General features: G+C 41.2%; 1 protein-coding gene across 7 annotated transcripts in view; it reads right to left on the bottom strand.

Moving 5' to 3' along the window:
• Window positions 1–12,661: 12,661 nt before the first annotated feature.
• The window catches only part of LOC139264501 (ELAV-like protein 2), a 145,717-nt gene continuing 134,199 nt past the window's right edge, over window positions 12,662–24,179 (bottom strand). For all 7 annotated transcript variants that reach the window (XM_070881119.1, XM_070881109.1, XM_070881092.1 and 4 more), the window contains 2 exons: window positions 17,750–17,788; window positions 12,662–15,297 (listed from right to left, as the gene is read on the bottom strand). In XM_070881119.1, coding sequence (XP_070737220.1) covers window positions 14,970–15,297; window positions 17,750–17,788 — 367 coding nt within the window. In that variant the 3' untranslated portion in view covers window positions 12,662–14,969. The remainder of the gene's footprint in view (window positions 15,298–17,749; window positions 17,789–24,179) is intronic.

Consider the following 24,179-nt stretch of genomic DNA (forward strand, 5'->3'; position numbering starts at 1 on the left):
GAGAGCTTAGAAGTTTACTGTGTGAAAAATAATCTGGTAAAAGTGCCTGCTTGATGAGAATGAAGGCATTTTAAATATATTGGAAATTTTCCTCTTGTAAAAATGTTCAAAAATCAATTTTGAAGTTGATTTTAAGTAGGTATGCTCAACCTGCCCAGGCACACTTCTTTATCCCTCTTCTCCACCACAATTAAAACCATCCACCACAACTCATTGCAGATCAAGAATTGTCACCTGGCTGCTGCTAGTTCTGAAATTGCACCTCAACACAAGGAGAAAATTTGAGGAAAATAGGCAGCCTGTCCCTATGTAACACAGACCCTTCTCTCACCATAAATGCTAATCTATGGAAGGTGAGGATACAGAAGTAGTGAATAAAGAGTGGAATAATTTAATAGCTTCATCTTTGCAAATTCTTTTGCAGACATTCTACAGCAAAGTGATCTGCTGCACATTAGTTTGGAGCACATTCCATGGACAATCTACTTTCCAGACTGCCCAAAAATATACTCGAAGATCAGCAGGAATCTTAGTTTCAATTATTCAATTTCCCCATCAAATTGTGTTCCAGTAATAGTCAGATTTTTTTCTGAAAGTCACTAAATCTTTGCAATTTGAAGGTGTGATGGAAATACTTTAGCAGGGGCCCCACATATTGATCTTCTTGCCTCAGGTTTCCATGGATATTTTGGAAGTAAGTTTACTGAAAAGTTCATGAAATCACAAAAACAAATTCAAGTTAAGAGAAGAAGGCTTCCAACCTGGAGATGTCAAAATTCTAATGGCAAGAGTGGGTGGGGGTGGGGGAAAAAAACTGGGAATTCAAGCCACTCTACACTCCATGGCCAGAAACAAGCAGCAGATGGAGTTTGGTTAGGCTTTTGAAGTACACATTAATCCACAACACTGGATAGATATCCTTTTTAAAAAAAAAGAGACATTGTACTCACCTTCCTGTCAATCAGCAAAGAGGAAAAACTCAATCTTGTGTAGAGGCAGAATTCTCAAACTGGTTATAGGGCTCGAGGGGAAAAATTCTGTAGCAGTAGCTATGTTTTCCTTAGGAAATATTTCCAAACTACTCAATTTAATCTGGAGGCACCTAGGATAGGATAAATCAAACTTGAAATAAAAGGATTAAGTATTCAATCAAAATCCAAGGAAATTATGTTCCAAGTAAATTTAGATTTTCATTGAAAGGCTGTGCAAATTTCCAATTGGTGAAAATGGGCCTCCTAACAGCAATAGTCCATGAAACATCTAATTTCCTTATTTGACAGTGGTTCTGCTGGAGTACAGCAAAATTCATTAAGAAAAAGCAAGTCACTAAAGAGGTTATGTGAAGCTCTCATTTTCCCAAACTCCAGAATACATTTAACTTTACATCTTGTATTATTCAGTCGTAACCAAATTAGTCATCATGGCAATCCCATAGTCCCTATAGGTCAGGGGGAAAAACCCATTCCCCACATCTTCACTTACCTTCAACCCTGCTCTTTCTGGCTGGCTAACAGAAAGCAGAGAGTCGGGATAAATGGGTCCTTTTCGGGTTGGAAATCGGTGGTTAGTTGTGTGCCACAGGGATCGGTGCTGGGACCACAACTGTTTACAATATACATAGATGACCTGGAAGAGGGGACAGAGTGTAGTGTAACAAAGATGACCTGGAAGAGGGGACAGAGTGTAGTGTAACAAAATTTGCAGATGACACAAAGATTAGTGGGAAAGCGGGTTGTGTAGAGGACACAGAAAGGCTGCAAAGAGATTTAGATAGGTTAAGTGAATGGGCTAAGGTTTGGCAGATGGAATGCAATGTAGGAAAGTGTGAGGTCATCCACCTTGGGAAAAAAAAAACAGTAAAAGGGATTATTATTTGAATGGGGAGAAATTACAACATGCTGCGGTGCAGAGGGACCTGGGGGTCCTTGTGCATGAAACTCTTAGTTAGTTTGCAGGTGCAGCAGGTAATCAGGAAGGCAAATGGAATGTTGGCGAGAGGGATAGAGTACAAAAGCAGGAAGGTCCTGCTGCAACTGTATAGGGTATTGGTGAGGCTGCACCTGGAGTACTGCGAGCAGTTTTGGTCATCTTACTTAAGGATATACTAGCTTTGGAGGGGGTACAGAGACGATTCACTAGGTTGATTCCGGAGATGAGGGGGTTACCTTATGATAGATTGAGTAGACTGGGTCTTTACTCGTTGGAGTTCAGAAGGATGAGGGGTGATCTTATAGAAACATTTAAAATAATGAAAGGGATAGACAAGATAGAGGCAGAGGTTGTTTCCACTGGTCGGGGAGACTAGAACTAGGGGGCACAGCCTCAAAATACGGGGGAGCCAATTTAAAACCGAGTTGAGAAGGAATTTCATCTCCCAGAGGGTTGTGAATCTGTGGAATTCTCTGCCCAAGGAAGCAGTTGAGACTAGCTCATTGAATGTATTCAAGTCACAGATAGATAGATTTTTAACCAATAAGGGAATTAAGGGTTACGGGGAGCGGGCGGGCAAGTGGAGCTGAGTCCATGGCCAGATCAGCCATGATCTTGTTGAATGGCAGAGCAGGCGCGAGGGGCTAGATGGCCTACTCCTGTTCCTAATTCTCATGTTCTTATGTTCAAATATTCAGCTTCGTAAAAATTTTAGTTTGACTTGGCAGAGCTGTCACTCCACACATTGCTGCTCAAAAAGATGGGTGGGTGGGGCCGCACTCAGAGTTGCTTGAAGTTAGTTAGTTTTGTACCCTCAGCCTCCAGTTCTGACTCTCAATCTAACTTTAAATAACTGCATTTGCATTCTGTTCATTTAAAAAAAGGACATGGATCAATCTTTTGGTAAGTCCAGCTCTGCAAATCTAATAGGCCAGTTGTAATTTTCATTTTACACTCCGGTGATGGTTTTACAGTGCTATTAGTACAAAACTAATCATATAATGAACTAAAATTAGCAATCGGATTCTGAACCTCTCTAGGGCAAGAGCTCCCGAGCAACTAGTGGAGTTCTCAGGAGTTAGAGCTTTTTCAAAATTCAAGGGTATGAAATTCATCTTAGTCAGTCGCACAAAAAAAGGCTCAAAGCGTATCGGCCGCTTGTATTCACTATTTTTCCTTCTGAATGAAAAACAGGCTGCCGATTCGCTAAAAATGTGTAAGACTGATACATAATACTGTGTTTTAAATTGTTGTTCTGAACTGGAGATGAGTGTCTGCTGAGAATGAGAGAGAAATGCTAATTATCTGTGGTTTTCAAGTAAAAGCTTCAGTTTGTTTGTGTGTCAAGACAATTTGGATGGAAAGGCTTAGAACTGAAGGATGTTTGCAGCAGAGTGTAAACACAGGCAGTTTGCTATGTCGTAAAGATTGGTTGAAGTGACAAAGCTCTGGTTTGGTCCCCAGTTCAAAAGGACTAGGCTTTGTATTGAGGGAATAGGGACAAGATAGATGAAATGTTTTCCACAGGAAGATACCTTAGATTAGTATAAACAGAAAGATGAAAGGAAATCTACAGAAAAGCAACTTCGATAAGGTATAAATGATGACATGACCAAAAGGTTAAGATCGCTTTAGGGCGGATTCTTGAAACATGAAATTAAATCAAGAACTAGAAGTCTTATTGGATAATAAAGTTTTTAGGGGAACCACTATTAGGTGAAAGGTCTCGTCAATATTCAGACCCACCCCTAAAAATAGGTTAAAAAAGTGACCTCCTGGAAACTTGTAGTCACAGACAGATGAGAGAGAGAGAGAGAGAGAGAGAGAGAGAGAGAGAGAGAGAGAGAGGGGGGGGATAAGAACAGAATTGCTCACGTGTGTCAACCGTCCTTCCGATCAGATCAATTCCAACTATTGTTACAATTGTGTTTTTACTGTACAACTGTTATATTGTCTTAAACTCTGATTAAACACAATTATCCACCATACTGATTTGCACACGAACCTGATTATTTAAAGTGACCAGAAATAGCCATAAAAAGGCAATTTCTAACAAGTGTGTTCTGTGCGACAGGCAAAAAAAAATAATTCACCCCCCAAATGTTCTTGCAGAATGAGAAACCTAAACAGCTACTTCGATTCTTCTCCCTGTACATGTTAAACTTTTAAATTTAAAATTTAACTTTAAAACTAGTGAGCAAAGCAAACCTACCACCTCCCCCTGCCCCCATTAATTAGAACTCTTGTTTTCTATTTTTAATCCATTTGATGGAACTAGGCACTTAGAAGTTAAATTAATTTACATTTACCAATAAGCAGAGAAAATAGTCACTGTTGCTTTACACCCAAAGCGGGTAGAGCTACTGACTGCCGTTTTTTTTGTTGTTTGTTTCTTGTGCTGTATTTATTTCCCACCGAGCTGTCCTGACAGCATTAAAAGGCAAATCTGAGTGTTAGATAGGCCAGAGCGGGTAGGGTACCAGGTTCTTTTTCCAGTGGGTTTTTAATGACAATCCAGCAGCTTTTATGGTCATATTTTCCTGGTAGCAGCTCTCAAATTTATTGAATTCAATTTTATAACTTGCTTTGAGATTTGAACTCTCAATCCACATCATAACCACTAAACTAATTTAGTAATCCCTATTGTTAAAAACTTTGCCACGGCAATGCAAGCATTATGAATTTTGATGGTGAGGGATGCAATACTGTATAATTCCATCTGAAGATTTACCAAAACTGAGAGTCAATGTCTTCCTCAAATGAAATCAGTTCAACACCATGTCTCAATTAAATTATTCCTTAAAAGGAGACAAGGGTACGTTTCAGAGACATGATCACTTTAACTTTTCACAATCTGATGATCATCACCACCCCCCCCCCCCCCCGGGAACACTCAGCTCAGTTGTGGGGTGCATGCTCAATTTATGCATGTCCAAAGTACCACATAGGGAATTTAAAACCTCCTGTTCAAGAGTTTGAGGAATCCATTTCCAGGAATTACTTCTATTTTCAGCAACGGCAATGCCATTCAACATTACAAGTTACAGGCCAAACAAAAAGCAGTTATTGTCTGGAATAATACTTTGTCGTCACAAAAGGCATGTCTGATCTGCACTCAGATATCTAGGTCAGTCAACAGAAGCAGACATCAATGTAGGTCTATTTCTAAGAATAGCCCTAGCACATTCTCAAACTGGAAATTTGAGCAAAGGGGAGAGAGAGAGAACACTTGTGTTTTATAGTGCCTTTCACGTTCTGGGGACATCCCAAAGCACTTTATACTTCATCACTATTGTATTGTCAGAAATGCGGCAGCCAAGTTGCATACAGCAAGGTCCCACAAACAGCAATGAGAATGAACAGTTAACCTGTTTTAGTGACGCTGGTGGAGGGATAAATATTGGCCAGGACACCAGGGATAACTCCTCTGTTCTTCCAATAGCTTTACAGGATCTTCAACATCCACTTGAAGCGGCAGACAAGTCTCTCATCTAAAAGATGGCTTCTGATTGTACAGCATTCTCAGTACTACATTAAGGGTCAGCCTAGAGTTTGCACTCAACTCTCTGAAGTGGGACTTGAAGCCACAACCCAACGCAGAGGCAAGTGTGGTACCACTGAGGTATGGTTGGGAATTTCTTGTTTTAAAAATTATGGTGCCAACAGCAGTATTGGCACTTTTAATAGTTATACATAAATCGGTGTCAGATTGATGGCAACTAGCCAGTCCCTGCTAATGCTTTGTTGAATGAGTAGTACTGCTGTTTAAATTATTTCAAATTTCTAGCATAGTCACTGCAGTAGCACGAATAGCAAACTCTTGACTGAAGTTCCATTTCATGCACAGGTGAAAGAATGGATGCGCGAGTCAAGAAAGCAGTTTCTAAATATTATTCTTAATCCTGGAAAAACTTACAAAAAGATAAATCTGTATTTCCATGCCTTTGGACACTGAAGTGTACATGGGTTCCTTTTCCAACCGAAAGGCTGCAAAGTATCTTGGGGCAATTGCTGATTATTGGGATGACCAAACACATACTGGCAAGAGAATTGATGTGTGTATGTGTTGGCTGAGAGAGTGAGAGAGAGAGAGAGAGAGAGAGGCATTCAAATGGAGAAATTGAATGCTTGAATTAGAAGATTCAAAGTGTAGGATCTGAATTATAGAATGTAAAGCATGAAGACTGAAAGATCAATTATTAAGGATGTCATAGCAGCGCATTTGGAAAGAGGGGACATGATAGGTCCAAGTCAGCATGGATTTGTGAAAGGGAAATCATGCTTGACAAATCTTCTGGAATTTTTTGAGGATGTTTCCAGTAGAGTGGACAAGGGAGAATCAGTTGATGTGGTATATTTGGACTTTCAGAAGGCTTTCGACAAGGTCCCACACAAGAGATTAATGTGCAAAGTTAAAGCACATAGGATTGGGGGTAGTGTGCTGACATGGATTGAGAACTGGTTGCCAGACAGGAAGCAAAGAGTAGGAGTAAATGGGTACTTTTCAGAATGGCAGGCAGTGACTAGTGGGGTACCGCAAGGTTCTGTGCTGGGGCCCCAGCTGTTTACACTGTACATTAATGATTTAGACGAGGGGATTAAATGTAGTATCTCCAAATTTGCGGATGACACTAAGTTGGGTGGCAGTGTGAGCTGCGAGGAGGATGCTATGAGGCTGCAGAGTGACTTGGATAGGTTAGGTGAGTGGGCAAATGCATGGCAGATGAAGTATAATGTGGATAAATGTGAGGTTATCCACTTTGGTGGTTAAAAACAGAGAGACAGACCATTATCTGAATGGTGACAGATTAGGAAAAGGGGAGGTGCAACGAGACCTGGGTGTCATGGTACATCAGTCATTGAAGGTTGGCATGCAGGTACAGCAGGCGGTTAAGAAAGCAAATGGCATGTTGGCCTTCATAGCAAGGGGATTTGAGTACAGGGGAAGGGAGGTGTTGCTACAGTTGTACAAGGCCTTGGTGAGGCCACACCTGGAGTATTGTGTACAGTTTTGGTCTCCTAACCTGAGGATGGACATTCTTGCTATTGAGGGAGTGCAGCAAAGGTTCACCAGACTGATTCCCAGGATGGTGGGACTGACCTATCAAGAAAGACTGGATCAACTGGGCTTGTATTCACTGGAGTTCAGAAGAATGAGGGGACCTCATAGAAACGTTTAAAATTCTGATGGGTTTAGACAGGTTAGATGCAGGAAGAATGTTCCCAATGTTGGGGAAGTCCAGAACCAGGGGTCAGAGTCTAAGGAAGCCATTTAGCACAGAGATGAGGAGAAACTTCTTCACCGAGAGTGGTGAACCTGTGGAATTCTCTACCACAGAAAGATGTTGAGGCCAATTCACTAAATATATTCAAAAAGGAGTTAGATGAAGTCCTTACTACTAGGGGGATCAAGGGGAATGGCGAGAAAGCAGGAATGGGGTACTGAAGTTGCATGTTCAGCCATGAACTCATTGAATGGCGGTGCAGGCTAAAAGGGCCGAATGGCCTACTCATGCACCTATTTTCTATGTTTCTATCCCATTGTATGGCACAAAGAATCCGCAGACCAAGCTTTCAAAGTTCATGGGGTAACTGACATTACTGTAGAATTCTTCCATTCAGTAAAGAGTTAGTGAATAATACACGGCTTGTGCTGTTGTGGGTTAGGGCAGGTTCATGTTATAACTTAATTCATCCCATTTACATTAGAGGCAGATCTCCAAATGGGAAAGTTATGAGTGATTCTAACACAAATCATAGAATGGTTTCAGCACTAATGGCAGCCATTCAGTCCATGCCAACTCTCAGCTAGTGCCACTCACCTGCCTTTTCCCCGTAGCCCTGCAATTGTTTTTTCTTCACATACTTCAACTCCTTTTTGAAAGGAAAGATCGAGTCTACCTCCACTACCCTTTCAGGCAGTGCGTTCTATAACCAAAGCACTCTGCGTAAAAGTTTTTCTTACATCGCCTTTGGTTCTTTTGCCAATCATCTTAAATCTGTGTCCGCTGGTTCTTGACCCTTCTGCCAATGGGAACAGTTTCTCTATCTACTCTGTTCAGACCCCTCATGATTTTGACCGCCATTCAAATCTCCTCTTAATATTCTCCAAGGGATACAGCCCCAGATTCTGCAGTCTAACAAACTGAAGTTCCTCATTCCTGGAATCATTCCCTTAAATCTTTTCTGCACCTTCTCCAAGCATTCACATCCTTTAGTGTGGTGCTCAGAATTGGACACAGTACTCTAGTTGGGACCAACCAGTGTTTTACACAGGTTCAACACAATTTCCACACTTTTGTACTCTATACCTCCAAGATCCCTTAAGCCTTTTTAAACTGTTTTCATAAACTGCCCTGCCACTTCTATTTATGAAGCCCAGGATCCCATAAGTCTTTTTAAACTGCTTTCTCAAGCTGCCCTGCCACCTTCAACAATTTGTTCACATACCCCAGATCTCTGTTCGTGCACGTGTTGGGATTGTACCATTTAATTTATATGTTCTTTCATTCTTTTTACCAAAATGTATCACTTCACACTGTTCTGCATTAAATGTCCTGTCAATTGTCCGCCCATTTCAAGGCTGAAAGACTTCAGGAAGTCTATCACTCCCCTCCTCACTGTTCACTAAGTTGGTCATCTGCAAATTTTGAAATTGTGCCCTGTACCCACATTCAAGTCATTAATATAAATCACAAAAAAAGTGGTCCGTGAACCGACCCTGGGGAACACCACTGTATACAATCATGTGACTGCGGCACTCCTAATCAGACTCTGGAGTACATCATTGAGCACTACGCTCAGATGAAATTTGCAGGCAGCCTACAAGATCTCCACTGTTACATTGGAAGCCTTGGCCTGGATATTGACATTTGATTTGCTTTGCTACCATACAAAAGACTTTATACCTTTCTTCAGTACGAAAAACAACTGTCGTCACTTAGCCAATTTCATATTCATGCTGTCATTGTACCTTTTATTTCATGGGCTTCCAACTATGCTGGCAAGCCTATTACATGGCACTTTGTCGAACGCCTTTTGGAAATCCATGTGCACTATGTCAAACACATTACCCTCATCAACCCTCTCACCACATTAACCAACTTGATCGAGTTTTTCAAACACAATTTGCCTTTAACAAATCCGTGCAGGCTCAAATCCCCGATTACTATTTCTAAAAGCTTCCCCACTACTGTGGTCAAGCTGACTGGCCTTTAGTTGCTGGGTTAATCTTTACACCGTTTTTTTTGAATAGTGTAACATTTGTAATTCTTCAGTCCAATGGCATCTATGGAGGATTGGAATATTATGGCCAGTACCTCTGCGATTTCCACCCTCAATTCCCTCAGCATCCTAGGATGCATCCCATCTGTTCCTGGTGATTTATCTACTTTAAGGACAGCCAGTCTTTCCAATACCTCTTCTATCAATTTTTATTCTATCAACTGTCTCCACTACCACCTCCTTCATTACGTCTATGGCAACATCCTCATCCTTGGTAAAGACAGATGCAAAGTACTCAGCCACACCCTGTGCCTCTACGCATAGGTCTCCTTTTTGGTCCCTAAACAGCACCACCCTTCCAATTACTATTTATATGCCTATAGAAGACTTTTGGACAACCTTTTATGTTGGCTGGCATTCTATTCTTGTACCCTCTTCCCCTCTTATTTACTTCACCTTTGACCTTTCTATATACAAGCTGATTCTCAAATGTAGTTTTGCAACCCAACATCTATCATACGTGCTCTTTTTCTGCTTCATCATCCAGGGAGTCCTGACTTTAGTTGCCCAGCCTGTCCCCCTAGTGGGAATGTACCTGAACTATTTCCTCTTTAAAAAGGCAGCCCATTGTTCCATTACAGTTTTGCCTGTCAATCATGGATTCCAGTTTTCCCAGGCCAAATCCACTCATCCCACTGAAATTGGCCTTCCCCCAATTAAACATTTTTTACTCACGATTACTCGCTGTAATTTTCCATAGCTAATCTAAACCTTATGATGCCATGATCACTGTTCCCTAAATGATCCCCAACTGACACTTGCTCCATTTGACCTACCACATTCCCCAGAACCAGCAATGCCTCCCCCTTCAGAAACACTGATCAAGAAAGTTCTCCTGAAGACATTTTAGAAATTCTTCCCCTTCTCTGCCCTCAACACCATTATGAAACCAGTCTATAGTTGAAGTCCCCCATTACTACTCTTATAATTCCTGCACCTCTAATTGCTCTGAAAATTTGCTCTTCCATATCTTTCCCACTATTTGATGATCTATAGAATAGTGTATAGAATACTAGTAGTGATCGATTATTTCTTAAACACTAATCTAGATTCTGTCCATGACCCCTCCAGGACATCCTCCCTCTCCAGCACTAATTCTCCTTAACCAATACTGTCACATCACCTATCTTTCCTAACCAGGAATATTTAACACCCAATCCTGTCCTTTAAGCCAAGTCTCTTATTGCCACATCATAATCCCATGTGGCTATTTGTGCACTTACCTTGTTTACTACGCTTTGTGTGTTCACATACATTCACTGCAAACCTTAGACCATCCTGTATTCTCTTTGACCGCCCCCAATACCTTACTATTTCTCTCTTTAGGGCTCTCTGCATCTTCCAATCCTTCGACCACTTTATTTCCCCTTTCTAGTGTTACATCCTGGTGCCCATCCCCTGCCCAATGAGTTTAAACCCTCCCCAACAGCACGAGCAAACCCTGCAAGGATATTAGTTACGGCCCTGTTGAGGAGCAACCTGTCTGGCCTATACAGGTACCACCTCCCCCAGGAATCTGAAGCCCTCCCTTCTGCACTCTCTCTCCAGCCATGCATTCATCTGCTCTATCCTCTTATTTCCATACTCACTTGTGCGTGGCACCAGGAGTAATCCGGAGATTACTACCTTTGAGGTCCTGCTCTTTAATCGCTTTTGGAGCTCCCTAAAATCTGCCTGCAGGACCTCATCTCTCTTTCTATCTATGTCGTTGGTACGGATATGGACCACAACCTCTGGTTGTTCACCCTCCACCCCTCAGACATCCTTAACCCTGGCACCAGGGAGGCAACATACCATTCTGGAGTCACGTCTGCACAGTAGAAATGCCGGTCTGCTCCCATAACTATCGAATCCCCTACCACTATTGCTCGCTCACTTTTCTTTCTTTCCCTCTCCTCTGTACAGCTGAGCCATCTGTGGGGCGGTGGATTTCTCTCTGGCTGTATTCCCCAGAGGAACCATCGCCCTCACCAGTACTCAGAACAGGATACTGGTTGGAGAGCAAGATGCACTCCGGTGACTCCTGTACTTCCTGCCTGGTCCTCCTGATCTGTCTGGCGGTCACCCATTCCCTCTCTGGCAGCATACTCGAGCTGCGGGGTGACCACCACCTGAAATGGCTATCCACGAAGCTCTCAGCTCGAGCAACTCCAGCTGACGACACTGACGGAAGTGCTCTGGAGTTCCCACATGGCACAGGATGCACACTTTGTGGGACTGAACTGTCCTGCCATGCCTCTGTTTAATAACTATGAACTTTAAAAAAAAACTCACCAGCTACTCACCAATTAGCTCCTCCTCTTGTGCAGACATTATTTTAGGTTTCTTACTGACGTCACACTCAAATTCTGCCTGCGTTGAGTTGCTCAGGTCCACCTGTGATATTGTTCACACTTTTCACTAAGATCCTACACTAAACATCTTCAAATCAATTTTTAAAATTATTTCTTCTAGACCGTTCCAAAACCAATTAATTCAACATGCAATGCTGCAAGCACGTAAAGTCAGCCAGTGCAGGATAGATGGCTGAAATCATTGCAAACAACCTGAATCAAGCATGCCAAAGTTGAACAGATTTTACCTCCCCCAACTGCAATCCCACCATGTCTAAACATGTTTTGAAACAAACTCAATATCAAACCTACATGAAAAGTCAGAAAGGAATAAAAAAAATTCTGGAAATAGTATTTTAAAGCATATTTCCAAAAGTTTGAAGATGGGGAAAACCTGCGTTCTTCCAAAAAAGTGTTTTCAAAAAAGGGCTATAGGATTTTTTACTAGATTTCTATCAGTATGAGAATCAACAACCTGTATTCCTGTAGTGTCTTCAACATAAGAGCACCTAGTGCAAATAATCAGACACTGAGCTGTGGGACAAGGGGATTGGGCAACCAAGGAGGAATGGATTTGGGAGCTATGGTGTGGAGTTTTTGGCAAGAGCTAAACAGGATGGCTTTGGTCTTGCAGAAGCTGAAGTTGGACAAGTAGTTGTACTTTTTTTTTATAAAGTCAATTGTATCAAGCATAATATTTACACCACCTATAATTTAGAATTACATTTAGCAAATTTCCATGATCCATATCATATGTAAAATTAAACCCCTCCACCTACCAGCAGTTAAGTTTGTACAAAACAGGTACTTTATATGGGCTCACTGTAGTGCAAGCACCCAGACATAATTTCATACAATTCAGTGTATTGCTTTGATTTCAAATCATTTCAACGTGAAGACTCCTCATCAATAAGACACATTCCTGTATTTATGCCAGACTAAATGAGAAGTGCAGCAATTAAACTGCAACCTTGCTCTCTGGAACATTATCTAGTTACAAGATATTCAATTCTAAATCTCCTTTTCCCCAATTCCACATGCTAGTCAAATAAAAAGCTGGGTTCAAAACCCAATAGTTAGGTGTACTGAACCTTAAAACAAGCTTTATTTCCCTTCAACTTTTGTTTATTGATGTACTGAACATGAAAAAGTACAAATGATCCAAACACAATATAAGGAAAGAAACATGTACAGCCTCTTAAATACTCAAAAGAACATACATTCTATTCAACTGATGTAAATTTAGTCATACTTTACAACTTCAAATAAATACAGACTTACATTTTATTAAGTGCTATGATAAACATCGTAAAGTGAAAACCAATTCACATGCTTTCCCACTAATTTGCTGTATTTGACTAGGCTACAAACAGGCTATAGGCTAGAACATTCATGTTAACTACTGTCCTTATGTTTAATTGAAAGTTTTTAAAAAAAAACTGCACATGGGCTCTTTTGCAACCTTTTTGTGCAAGGCCTAAAATGATTAGTTCGAGATGACAGCATTGAGTGGGTTAGCATGAAAACATGGGTGCACACTTCCACGTGCTTCACAGTATATGTACTTCAACTAGGCTGAGAATTTATAACTACAGTATTCAAAAGCAATAGCAAAGATAAATGTACAACTATGTTATGCATAGCACATTGCTTGTTCTAAGGGGAAGAGCACATGAGCATTTCAGTTTACACAAAGCAGGACATTTAACTACAGTTATCAGTGCACCTGGTCGAGGACAGCAATTCCACAACCAATTTGTTCTTAGAAGAATAAGTTAAGCTAGATGCTTCTCTGAAAATAGAGTTTTTCAAATTTATTCCTGTTATGATAAAGAACTGCTATATTTCCCCATAGTGATTTAAGCATTAATTGCAAATTTACTTTAACGTTTCAACAGGATATCTTCCTTTTTAGTATGAAAATGTAAGCATATTTCTTCAAACTGTGGCTTTACCCATTGTACCACAAATGCATATATAACAAAAGCAGTGTCGCTATAGTTTTAAAGAGCTGCAACAAGACTATCTACAGACCAACAACAAACAAATCTGATGCACTGCAATTCTGGTCATTAGGACAACAAAACAAGTAAACTTCAAGTAATGTTAATGCAGTCTACAAGAAACAAAAAACATACAAAGCATTCAGGTTCTTTTAACAGCACTTGGCATGTAGTCAAAAACAAAAAGCAGAAAAGGTCCATAACACAAGGACTTATTTACATTACACAATGCTCAGGTGCAGTCTATTATACTTTTGCATTTTCTAAATTTATTCCGACTGCTTTGAAATCTGTATTGCAAAGCAAATCCAATCATTTTTTCCACCCAATTCCAGCACAGACAATACAGCAGGAGAGTGTACATCACTAAACACCTTGAGCTTTAACAGAAGGGAATACTTTCAGGAAGAACACATTTCCCCCAATTTTCAATAATTGATATATTTGCATGCACTGTCTCAATGTTAAGCCTCTTTTTAATTCTTGAAATCACAATTAAATGTGAGCCGTTTTGCCACAAATAACCAGGATGATCCACTGATTATACAAATGAAACCCACAGTGCCCACTGGTTTTACATCTTGGTAATACAAAGGTCTTCAAGATAATCTCTACACCACAAGTCTTTCCAATAAATGCCAGCCACTGGAAATTTCCTGGTTTTAATTTTTCAAAAGCTCACTAGATGTCTTATGAAGAGATTCTCAAAGTAACCAAGTCAAAATATTTGTTCCAGGTCCTGTAAAAAGTTTCTCCAAATTTCTTTTATAAAAATAGATGCTTTTTTTTTTAAACCCACTTCAGCAAAGAGGCTCTCTCTCTTTGGCAAGGTACTGTTACGAAAAAAAAAGTTTTTCCAAGAATCTTACAATAATAAGGTATAATTGCAGCCCACCCTTTCCCAATCGAAAATCTTATCAAAATAAAACTTTACTTAACATGTAAATAAAGAAAACAAATGTAAACCAACATTTCTTTGAAACTGATCACTTAAATGCAATGAATTTAAAGGCAAATCAAATACTTGACCAAAATATATTTTCTTTTAAAAAAAGGAAAAAGAAACAAAGCCTCACAAATTCACTTTATGTACTGTTTCAAGGCAGTTGTGTAAAAATCTAGGAGTCTTTCTTCCTTCAGCTGAAACAGTTTCTTTTAAAAGTCCACCTCCTTCAAAAGGAGGTACTAGAATGTTTGTGACAGGTAAAAAAAAAACCTGCACCTCGTCTATTTTCAAAACATAAAAGCTATGAAAGAAGATTTAATGCAAAGTTACCAGCAATATAAAACCCTCTCATTCTTAGGATGCTGAATAGTCATACTTCTGTCTTAACACTGACTTACAAAGTCTTTGCACTAGTATATAAAGTTTTGCTTTAACATGTCTTTTTGAACAGCTATATAACAGTTATGTTACACATTAGGCTTTGTGCGTTTTGTTGGTTTTGAAGGAGACCTGCAGTACTCTGTCCCCTAGACGGTATCCATTTAAGCTGGCAATTGCCATGGCTGCTTCATCATAGTTGGTCATAGTCACAAATCCAAAGCCTTTACACTTGTTTGTGTTAAAATCACGGATGACTTTCACATTGGTCACTGCACCAAATGGTCCAAACATTTGCCAAAGAATACTCTCATCTGCATCAGGTGCTAAATTGTAAACAAAGATACACCAGCCTGTTCCAGCATGCCCAGGGATATTGATGCCTGCCAAACTGGTCATTCCATCAATGGTCATTGGTGAAAACCTGCCAAAAATAAGCAGCTATAATAGATCCTCATACATTACTACAAAGTTGACATTGAAAAGAAAGAGACACTTTACACTGGAGTACATAACACAAAAAGCTCTATATTTTCACTATTTAACCACACATTTCAAATTACTTGTTTTTTTAATGCAAACTATATCCAACTATGCAACAGACTTGAATGATATTTTTACTTTGCAGACGATTCATCTATCATGGCAGACAATACAATTGGTTAAGTTTAACTTTAAAAAAAAATGTTCAGCACAATTGCTCAAAAATTTTTCAACAATATGTTTGAGTGCTTAAAATGAACAGAGCAATTGGAGCCCAATTAAAATTCAAATAGAATTTGAACTTCATTCGCTCAAGTCCAAGGGACGCAGACTTGAATGGATGTGGCGAACAACTGGTTTAGCTATTCGCCACCAGATCTGGCTGGACCACAAAGCATTATCGGGTCCTACTCTGGTTTGCCAAAACTGCTCACTATTCCAAGATCATTCTGGAATGCAAAGATAACCCCCGGCTACTATTCTCGACAGCCAATGGTTTTCTTAACCCCCTCTCCTCCAGCAAGTGCGAGGAGCTCATGGACTTCGTCTCCAACATGGAGACCATCCGATCAGCTGCCTCTGCCACTTCCCTTCCTTCCCCACCGGGCCAAACTCCGTCCAAGGTTGTACCCCACTCTAGCGCTGAACTCGCATCTTTTCAGTTTCTCTCCGCTCTCCCCATGCTTATCTCTCCCATGAGACCCGCTCCCTCGACCCTATTTCCACCAAACTGCTGACCACCCAACTTCCTTTTCTGGCTCCCATGTTAGCTGACATTGTTAATGATTCTCTCTCTCCTCTGGTACTGTCCCCCTCTCCTTCAAATCTACTGTAATCACCCCTCAAAAAAAACCCTGGACCCCACGGTCATTGCAAGCTACCACCCCATCTCCAACCTCCCTTTCTTCTCCAAAGTACTTGAACTTGTCGCCTCTCAAATCCGCATCCATCTTTCCCGCAACTCAATGTTTTAATCCCTTCAATTCGGTTTCCACCCCTGCCACAATACCAAAACAGCTCTCAAAAAGGTCACAAATGACATCCTTTGTGACTGACAGGTAAACTATCCCCTCCTCGTCCTTCAACTTATCTGCAGCCCTTGACATGGTCGACCACTCCATCTAGAAAATCACCTGCAATGGCGTCTCTTCCCACTCCCGCATCATTACCTCTGGGGTCCCCCAAGAATACATCCCCTCTCTCGTTCTCTTCCCTCTTCGCCCCCCCCCCAATCTCGTTCTCATCTATATGTTGCCCCTTGGTGACATCTGAAAACATGGCGTCAGTTTCCACATGGATACTGACAACACCCAGCTCTACCTCAGCACCACTTCTCTCGACCCTTCCACGATCTCTAAGTTGTCAGACTGCTTGTCCGACATCCAGTACTGGATGAGCAGAAATTTTCTCCAATTAATTGGGAAGACTGAAGCCATCGTCTTTGGTCCCCGCCACAAACTCCGTTCCCTAGCCGACTCCATCCCTCTCCCTAGCATCGGTGAGGCTGAACCAGACTGTTTGAAACCTTGATGTCATTTGACCTTGAAATTAGATGCCGACCACATAGTCGCAGCATAACAAACTGCCTATTTCCACCCCGCCTCAGCTCATCTACTGCGGAAACCCTCATCCATTCATGCCTTTGTTACCTCTAGACTTGACTACTCCAAAGCACTTCTGGATGGCCTCCCACATTTTACTCTATGTAGTCATCCAAAACTCAGCTTAAACCCTCACCACCACCCCGGAGATATCTGTGCTCCTCTGTGCCCTCGAGCATCCCTGATTATAAATCGCTCAACCATTGGTGACCGTGCCTTCAGCTGCCTAGGACTCAAGCTCTCGAAGTCTCTGCCTAAACCTCTCCACCTCCTTAAGACGCCCCTTAAAACCTACCTTTTTGACCAAGCTTTTGGTCACATACCGCAATTTCTTATGTGGCTCGGTGTCAAATGTTTGGCTTATAACACTCCTGCGAAGCGCCTTGGGATGTTTTACTGTGTTAAAGGCGCTATATAAATACAAGTAGTTGTTGAAATTTGTGGTTAGAAAAATGTCAATGTAAAATTTACATTGAACTCTTAAAAGTTGCAGGAAAATCAGCACTGAATATGAAAAAGGATCTGCTCATTTAAATACTAGTTTTATTACAAACTGGTAAACCCATTTCACCCAACCGAATTGAGAAGTGATTCATAAATCTAAAAATTAGTCATCAATCGAAAATTGAAATTAGTGCTAAGAATCCAGTATTCTGTTTTTAGTTTAAGAGTAATTTAACCTTAAACTACTGATTTTCTCCCCCAAAGACAGACTTAAGGATTGCAATTTATAAATAGCATTAGGAAAAATTAGCCTCAATCAAAATCACTGGAAAGTATAGAGACAATTACCTCTTGACGCCATAAGCCATATTTAGAAGATTGTCCAACCTGCAAGAAATACATTTTGCAATTCAGTTGTGTATAAAACAAAGCCACCCCTCCCACCCCTCAAAATATTAGATTTGTATTCATTGCAGAAAGACGACGACATCTCAGCTTCAAATGCATGCAAATATTTTAAGCCATCAAAACATCTGGTAATCAAAGCATCGTGGTGCGTTATTGAGCAGACTTTATAAACTGAGGATATCACAAGGTCTTGACTTTGAAAGTATTTCAGCATCCACCTTCAAACAAGACTTACCATTATGCTCACAGGAGTGGGGGAGGAGGAAGAGGAAGAGGAGAAACACTTAAGGATACATTAAGAAATTAGCACCCTTGTATGCCCAGTGTCAGGTGATCTCATTCAGTTACACAAAAGGCCTCCTGAATTAAACCTTTGATCAGGCTTAGGCTGGAGAGTAAGTGACAAGGCATGAAATGGAGCTAGTTTCAAAAGCTTTGTACATGGAAGCTGAATTTCTTTTGAAATAAGACCATATTTATTGCAAATTAGGCCATATATATTTATTCTACCTCCACATAATAGGATTATACCACTAGTGCAAAGACTTTCAGACATTTTAAGACTCGCTCAGTCCAGATGGCAATACAAATGCCAGTGATAAGTTTGCTTACATAAAATAGTTGAGATTTGAGACAGGTGTCAAACTGTTTACCAAAATGACAAGTGTGCCAAGGTGGGCTGAGGTCCATCTCCCAACACATACAGTTGCTTATCAGATCAAAGGGTTAGGTGTAACACTAAATTTTAAAATATGGAAATCCAGATTGCAGTACTGCAGTTAGATAAGCTTGGTCAGGACTAATCTGAAACAGCAAATGGGAGTTGGTTGGCAAAAAAGATTTAAGCTTTCAGGCATTTTCCTTGAATCTGGACACAGGTGTTTAACTAAAGTTCCAGTTATGGATAATTCAATATTGCCAGTAGATACAAACTTGAAATCCCTGATCTGTTGCATTTATAGATGCTGTTAGGACAGGAATAGGCACCAGTGGAAAAATCTGATGTTGCGACAAGATCGACATTTTCCTAGATACCACATGACCAAGATGCCATGCTGCATTTGGAAACCTTGCGAGTTGCTGAACCACATCTGGTCCGGAGGACCAGAGATCTCAAGCAGTAGGGGGCGACAGGATAATAGGGGAGAAGTTATATTAAACCTTTCCAGTGAACCAAGAAACTATCAAGTACTCCTGCAAAGCTGTCAAGACTACTGCTACAGAATTATTACAACTTGGGTTTGCAAAATAAAATATTTCAATAACCTATTTTTAAATTAAAGATGGCTCAAATGGTCCAGACTGAACCCATCCCTGATTAACAGCTGGTATTGATTGAGCAGGTTTAGCTGTAACAGTCTCACATGTACTTACATCAGGCAACCTGTGCAGATGTGCATTCAACCCCAGGATGTGTATACAATGTTGTGCCTAGATACTTTTCTCTAGATTAGCACATTTGAGCCAAATAACTCTTTGCAGTCCAGTGGGAGCAAACTTCACAGCAAATAGTCGAGAGCTAGATGCCCATTAAGTATGAAAGAACTACACTGGAATTTCTCCATTTACAAATGAAACCCAGCTGCACATGCTCAATAATGGAGCCAATGTCTCCTCTTCTTCGGCGGTCCCACGAATCGAGGATGACTTGCTTCCACGCCAAAAAGGGATGAGTTCACATGTGTTTCAATGAAGGACCTAATATTCCAGGTCCCAAACGGTTGCCTGGAAAGCTGAAACAGAAAATAGGTGCAGGAGCAGACCATTCGGCCCTTCGAGCCTGCACCGCCATTCAATATGATCATGGCTGATCATTCAACCTCATTACCCCACCCTAGTCTTCTCTCCATACCCCCTGATCCCTTTACATACGAACATAACATAAGAATTAGGAACAGGAGTAGGCCATCTAGCCCCTTGAGCCTGCTCCGCCATTCAACAAGATCATGGCTGATCTGGCCGTGGACTCAGCTCCACTTACCCGCCCGCTCCCCATAACCCTTAATTCCCTTATTGGTTAAAAATCTATCTGCGATTTGAATACATTCAATGAGCTAGCCTCAACTGCTTCCTTGGGCAGAGAATTCCACAGATTCACAACCCTCTGGGAGAAGAAATTCCTTCTCAACTCGGTTTTAAATTGGCTCCCCTGTATTTTGAGGCTGTGCCCCCTAGTTCTAGTCTCCCCGATCAGTGGAAACAACCTCTGCCTCTATCTTGTCTATTCCTTTCATTATTTTAAATGTTACTATAAGATCACCCCTCATCCTTCTGAACTCCGAGTAAAGACCCAGTCTACTCAATCTATCATAAGGTAACCCCCTCATCTCCGGAATAAGCCTAGTGAATCGTCTCTGTACCCCCTCCAAAGCTAGTATATCCTTCATTAAGTAAGGTGACCAAAACTGCACGCTGTACTCCAGGTGCAGCCTCACCAATACCCTATACAGTTGCAGCAGGACCTCTTTGCTTTTGTACTCCAACCCTCTCGCAATGAAGGCCAACATTCCATTTGCCTTCCTGATTACCTGCTGCACCTGCTAACTAACTTTTTGGGATTCATGCACAAGGACCCCCAGGTCCCTCTGCACCACAGCATGTTGTAATTTCTCCCCATTCAAATAATATTCCCTTTTACTGTTTCTCTTCCCCCCCCCCGCCCCCCCCCCCCCCCAGGTGGATGACCTCACATTTTCCAACCTTGCATTCCATCTGCCAAACCTTAGCCCATTCGCTGAATCTATCAAAATCTATTTGCAGCCTGTGGCCTCTACACCATGTATTCAAATCGCAGATAGATTTTTAACCAATAAGGGAATTAAGGGTTATGGGGAGCTTTCCCACTAATCTTTGTGTCATCTGCAAATTTTGTTACACTGCACTCTGTCCCCACTTCTATGTATAATGTAAACAGTTGTGGTCCCAGCACCGATCCCTGTGGCACACCACTAACCACCGATTTCCAACCCGAAAAGGACCCATTTATCCCGACTCTCTGCTTTGTTAGCCAGCCAATTCTCGATCCATGCTAATACATTTCCTCTGACATCACATACCTTTATCTTCTGCAGTAACCTTGCATGTGGCACCTTATCAAATGCCTTTTGGAAATCTAAATACACCACATCCATCGGTACATCTCTATCCACCATGCTTGTTATATCCTCAAAGAATTCCAGTAAATTAGTTAAACATGATTTCCCCTTCATGAATCCATGCTGCGTCTGCTTGATTGCACTATTCCTATCGAGATGTCCCGCTATTTCTTCCATAATGATAGCTTCAAGCATTTTCCCGACTACAAATGTTAAACTAACCGGCCTATAGTTACCTGCCTTTTGTCTGCCCTCTTTTAAACAGAGGCGTTACATTAGCTGCTTTCCAATCCGCTGGTACCTCCTCAGAGTCCAGAGAATTTTGGTAGATTATAACGAATGCATCTGCTTATAACTTCCGCCAGCTCTTAATACCTTGGGATGCATTTCATCCGGACCAGGGGACTTGTCTACCTTGAGTCCCATTAGCCTATCCAGCACTACCCCCCTAGTGATAGTGATTGTCTCAAGGTCCTCCCTTCCCACGACCAGCAATTTTTGGCATGGTTTGGGTGTCTTCCACTGTGAAGACCGAAGCAAAATAATTGTTTAAGGTCTCAACCATTTCCACATTTCCCATTATTAAATCCCCCTTATCTTCTAAGGGACCAACATTTACTTCAGTCACTCTTTTGTTTTATATATCGGTAAAAGCTTTTACTATCTGTTTTTATGTTTTACGCAAGTTTACTTTCGTAATCTATCTTTCCTTTCTTTATTGCTTTCTTAGTCATTCTTTGCTGTCGTTTAAAATTTTCCCAATCTTCTAGTTTCCCACTAACCTTGGCCACCTTATACGCATTGGTTTTTAATTTGATACGCTCCTTTATTTCCTTGGTTATCCACGGCTGGTTATCCCTTCGCTTACCACCCTCCTTTTTCACAAATATATTTTTGTTGAGCACTATGAAAGAGCTCCTTAAAAGTCCTCCACTGTTCCTCAATTGTGCCACCGTTTAGTCTGTGTTTCCAGTCTACTTCAGCCAACTCTGCCCTCATCCCACTGTAGTCCCCTTTGTTGAAGCATAGTACGCTCGTTCGAGACACTACTTCCTCACCTTCAATCTTTATTACAAATTCAACCAAACTGTGATCACTCATTCCGAGGGGATCTTTTACTAGATCGTTTATTCTTCTTGTCTCATTACACAGGACCAGATCTAAGATAGCTTGCTCCCTTGTAGGTTCTGTAACATACTGTTCTTAGCTGTACAGACCACATCTAACTCCCTTTTGAATATGTCCAACAAACTGGACTCAACAACTTTGTGGGAGAGAATTCCACAAGTTCACAATTCTAGAGTGAAAAAGTTTATCAGTTCTATATGGCTTACCCCTTATCCTTAGACTGTGTCCCCTGGTTCTGGACTTCCAACATTGGGAACATTCTTCCCGCATCTAACCTGTCCAGTCCCGTCAGAATTTGATACGTTTCTATGAGATCCCCTCTCATTCTTCTAAATTAGAGAGAGTATTAGCCTAGCGTTTCCAGTCTTTCCTCATATTGTCAATCCTGCCATCCCGGGAATCAGGCTGGTGAACCTTCGCTGCACTCCCTCAATAGCAAGCACATCCTTCCTCAGATTAGGAGACCAAACTGCACACAATACTCAAGGTGTGGTCTCACCAAGGCCCTGCAGCAAGACCTCCCTGCTCCTATACTCAAATCCCCTAGCTATGAAGGCCAGCATGGCATTTGCTTTCTTTACTGCCTGCTGTACCTGCATGCCTACTTTCAATGACTGATGTACCATGACACCCAGGTCTCATTGCACCTCCCCTTTTACTAATCTATCATTCAGATGCCTTCCTGTTTTTGCCACCAAAGTGGATAACCTCACATTATACTGCATCTGCCTTGCATTTTCCCATTCACCTAACCTGTCCAAGTCCCCCTGCAGCCCCTTAGCATCCTCCTCGCAGCTTAGTGTCATCTGCAAACTTGGAGATACTACATTCAATTCCTTCGTCTAAATCATTAATGTATATTATAACTAGCTGGGGTCCCAGCACTGCACCCTGCGGCACCCCACTAGTCACTGCCTGCCATTCTGAAAAGGATCAGTTTATTCCCATACTCTGCTTCCTGTCTGCCAACCATTTCTCTATCCACGTCAATACATTACCCCCAATACCATGTGCCTTAATTTTGCACACTAATCTCCTGTGGGATCTTGTCAAAAGCCTTTTGAAAGTTCAACTACACCATATCCACTGGTTCTCCCCTGTCCATTCTACTAGTTACATCCTCAAAATTCTAGAAGATTTGTCGAGCATAATTTCCCTTTCATAAATCCATGCTGACTTGGACCGATCTTGTCACTGCTTTCCAAATGCACTATTACATCTTTAATTGATTCCAGCATTTCCCCCCCCCCCCCCCCCCACTGATGTCAGGCTAACCGGTCTATAATTCTCAGATTCCTCGCTCGCTCCTTTTTTAAAAAGTGGGGTTACATTAGCTACTCTCCAATCCATAAGAAATGATCCAGAGTCCATGGAATGTTGGATAATGTCCAAGGTATCTACTATTTCTAGGGCTACTTCCTTAAGTACTCTGGGATGCTGACTATCAGGCCCTGGGGATTTATCGGTCTTCAGTCCCTTCAATTTCCCCAACACCATTTCCTGACTAAAGGATTTCACTCAGTTTCCCCTTCTCGCTTGACCCTCGATCCCCTAGTATTTTCAGGAGGTTATTCATGTCTTCCTTAGTGAAGACAGAACCAAAGTAATTGTTCACTTGGTCTGCCATTTCCTTGTTCCCCATTATGAATTCATCTGATTCTTACTGCAAGGGAACTAATCTAGATGTTGTAGACATGCAGATACTTTCATCTGAGGAACTCCATTACTTGAACACAGGTACTTGCACATTAGATTTTGCTAGAGTTCGAGTGAATGCTAAATTGACAGATTCCCCAAGTGAAATTGCTCTCAATCAAGACTCAATCCTGATTTAAAAGCACAAATTCACAACTGCATTCCAAGCCTTACCATCTTCAAAAAAAAAATCACCGTGAGCTAAACCAAAAAACCTTCCATAATCTGACAAGAACCCCGAAAAGCATTTTTCCATATTCTATAAAGCTTTAGTCTGCTGGCTCAAATTTGATTGGCCCACGCACCGCTTGTCTAGAGAAGAATCACTTGCTTAAAATTTATTTTAACCAGGTGAAAGAAAAGAATATTGCGAAACAAAGGACAGACTATTACTAGTGGCGACCAAAAAATATTTTATGCACCATTTGCTTGAAAGCTTAATCAGATGTAGT

Source organism: Pristiophorus japonicus, chromosome 1 (assembly GCF_044704955.1).
Source record: "Pristiophorus japonicus isolate sPriJap1 chromosome 1, sPriJap1.hap1, whole genome shotgun sequence".
Taxonomy (NCBI): Eukaryota; Metazoa; Chordata; class Chondrichthyes; family Pristiophoridae; genus Pristiophorus; species Pristiophorus japonicus.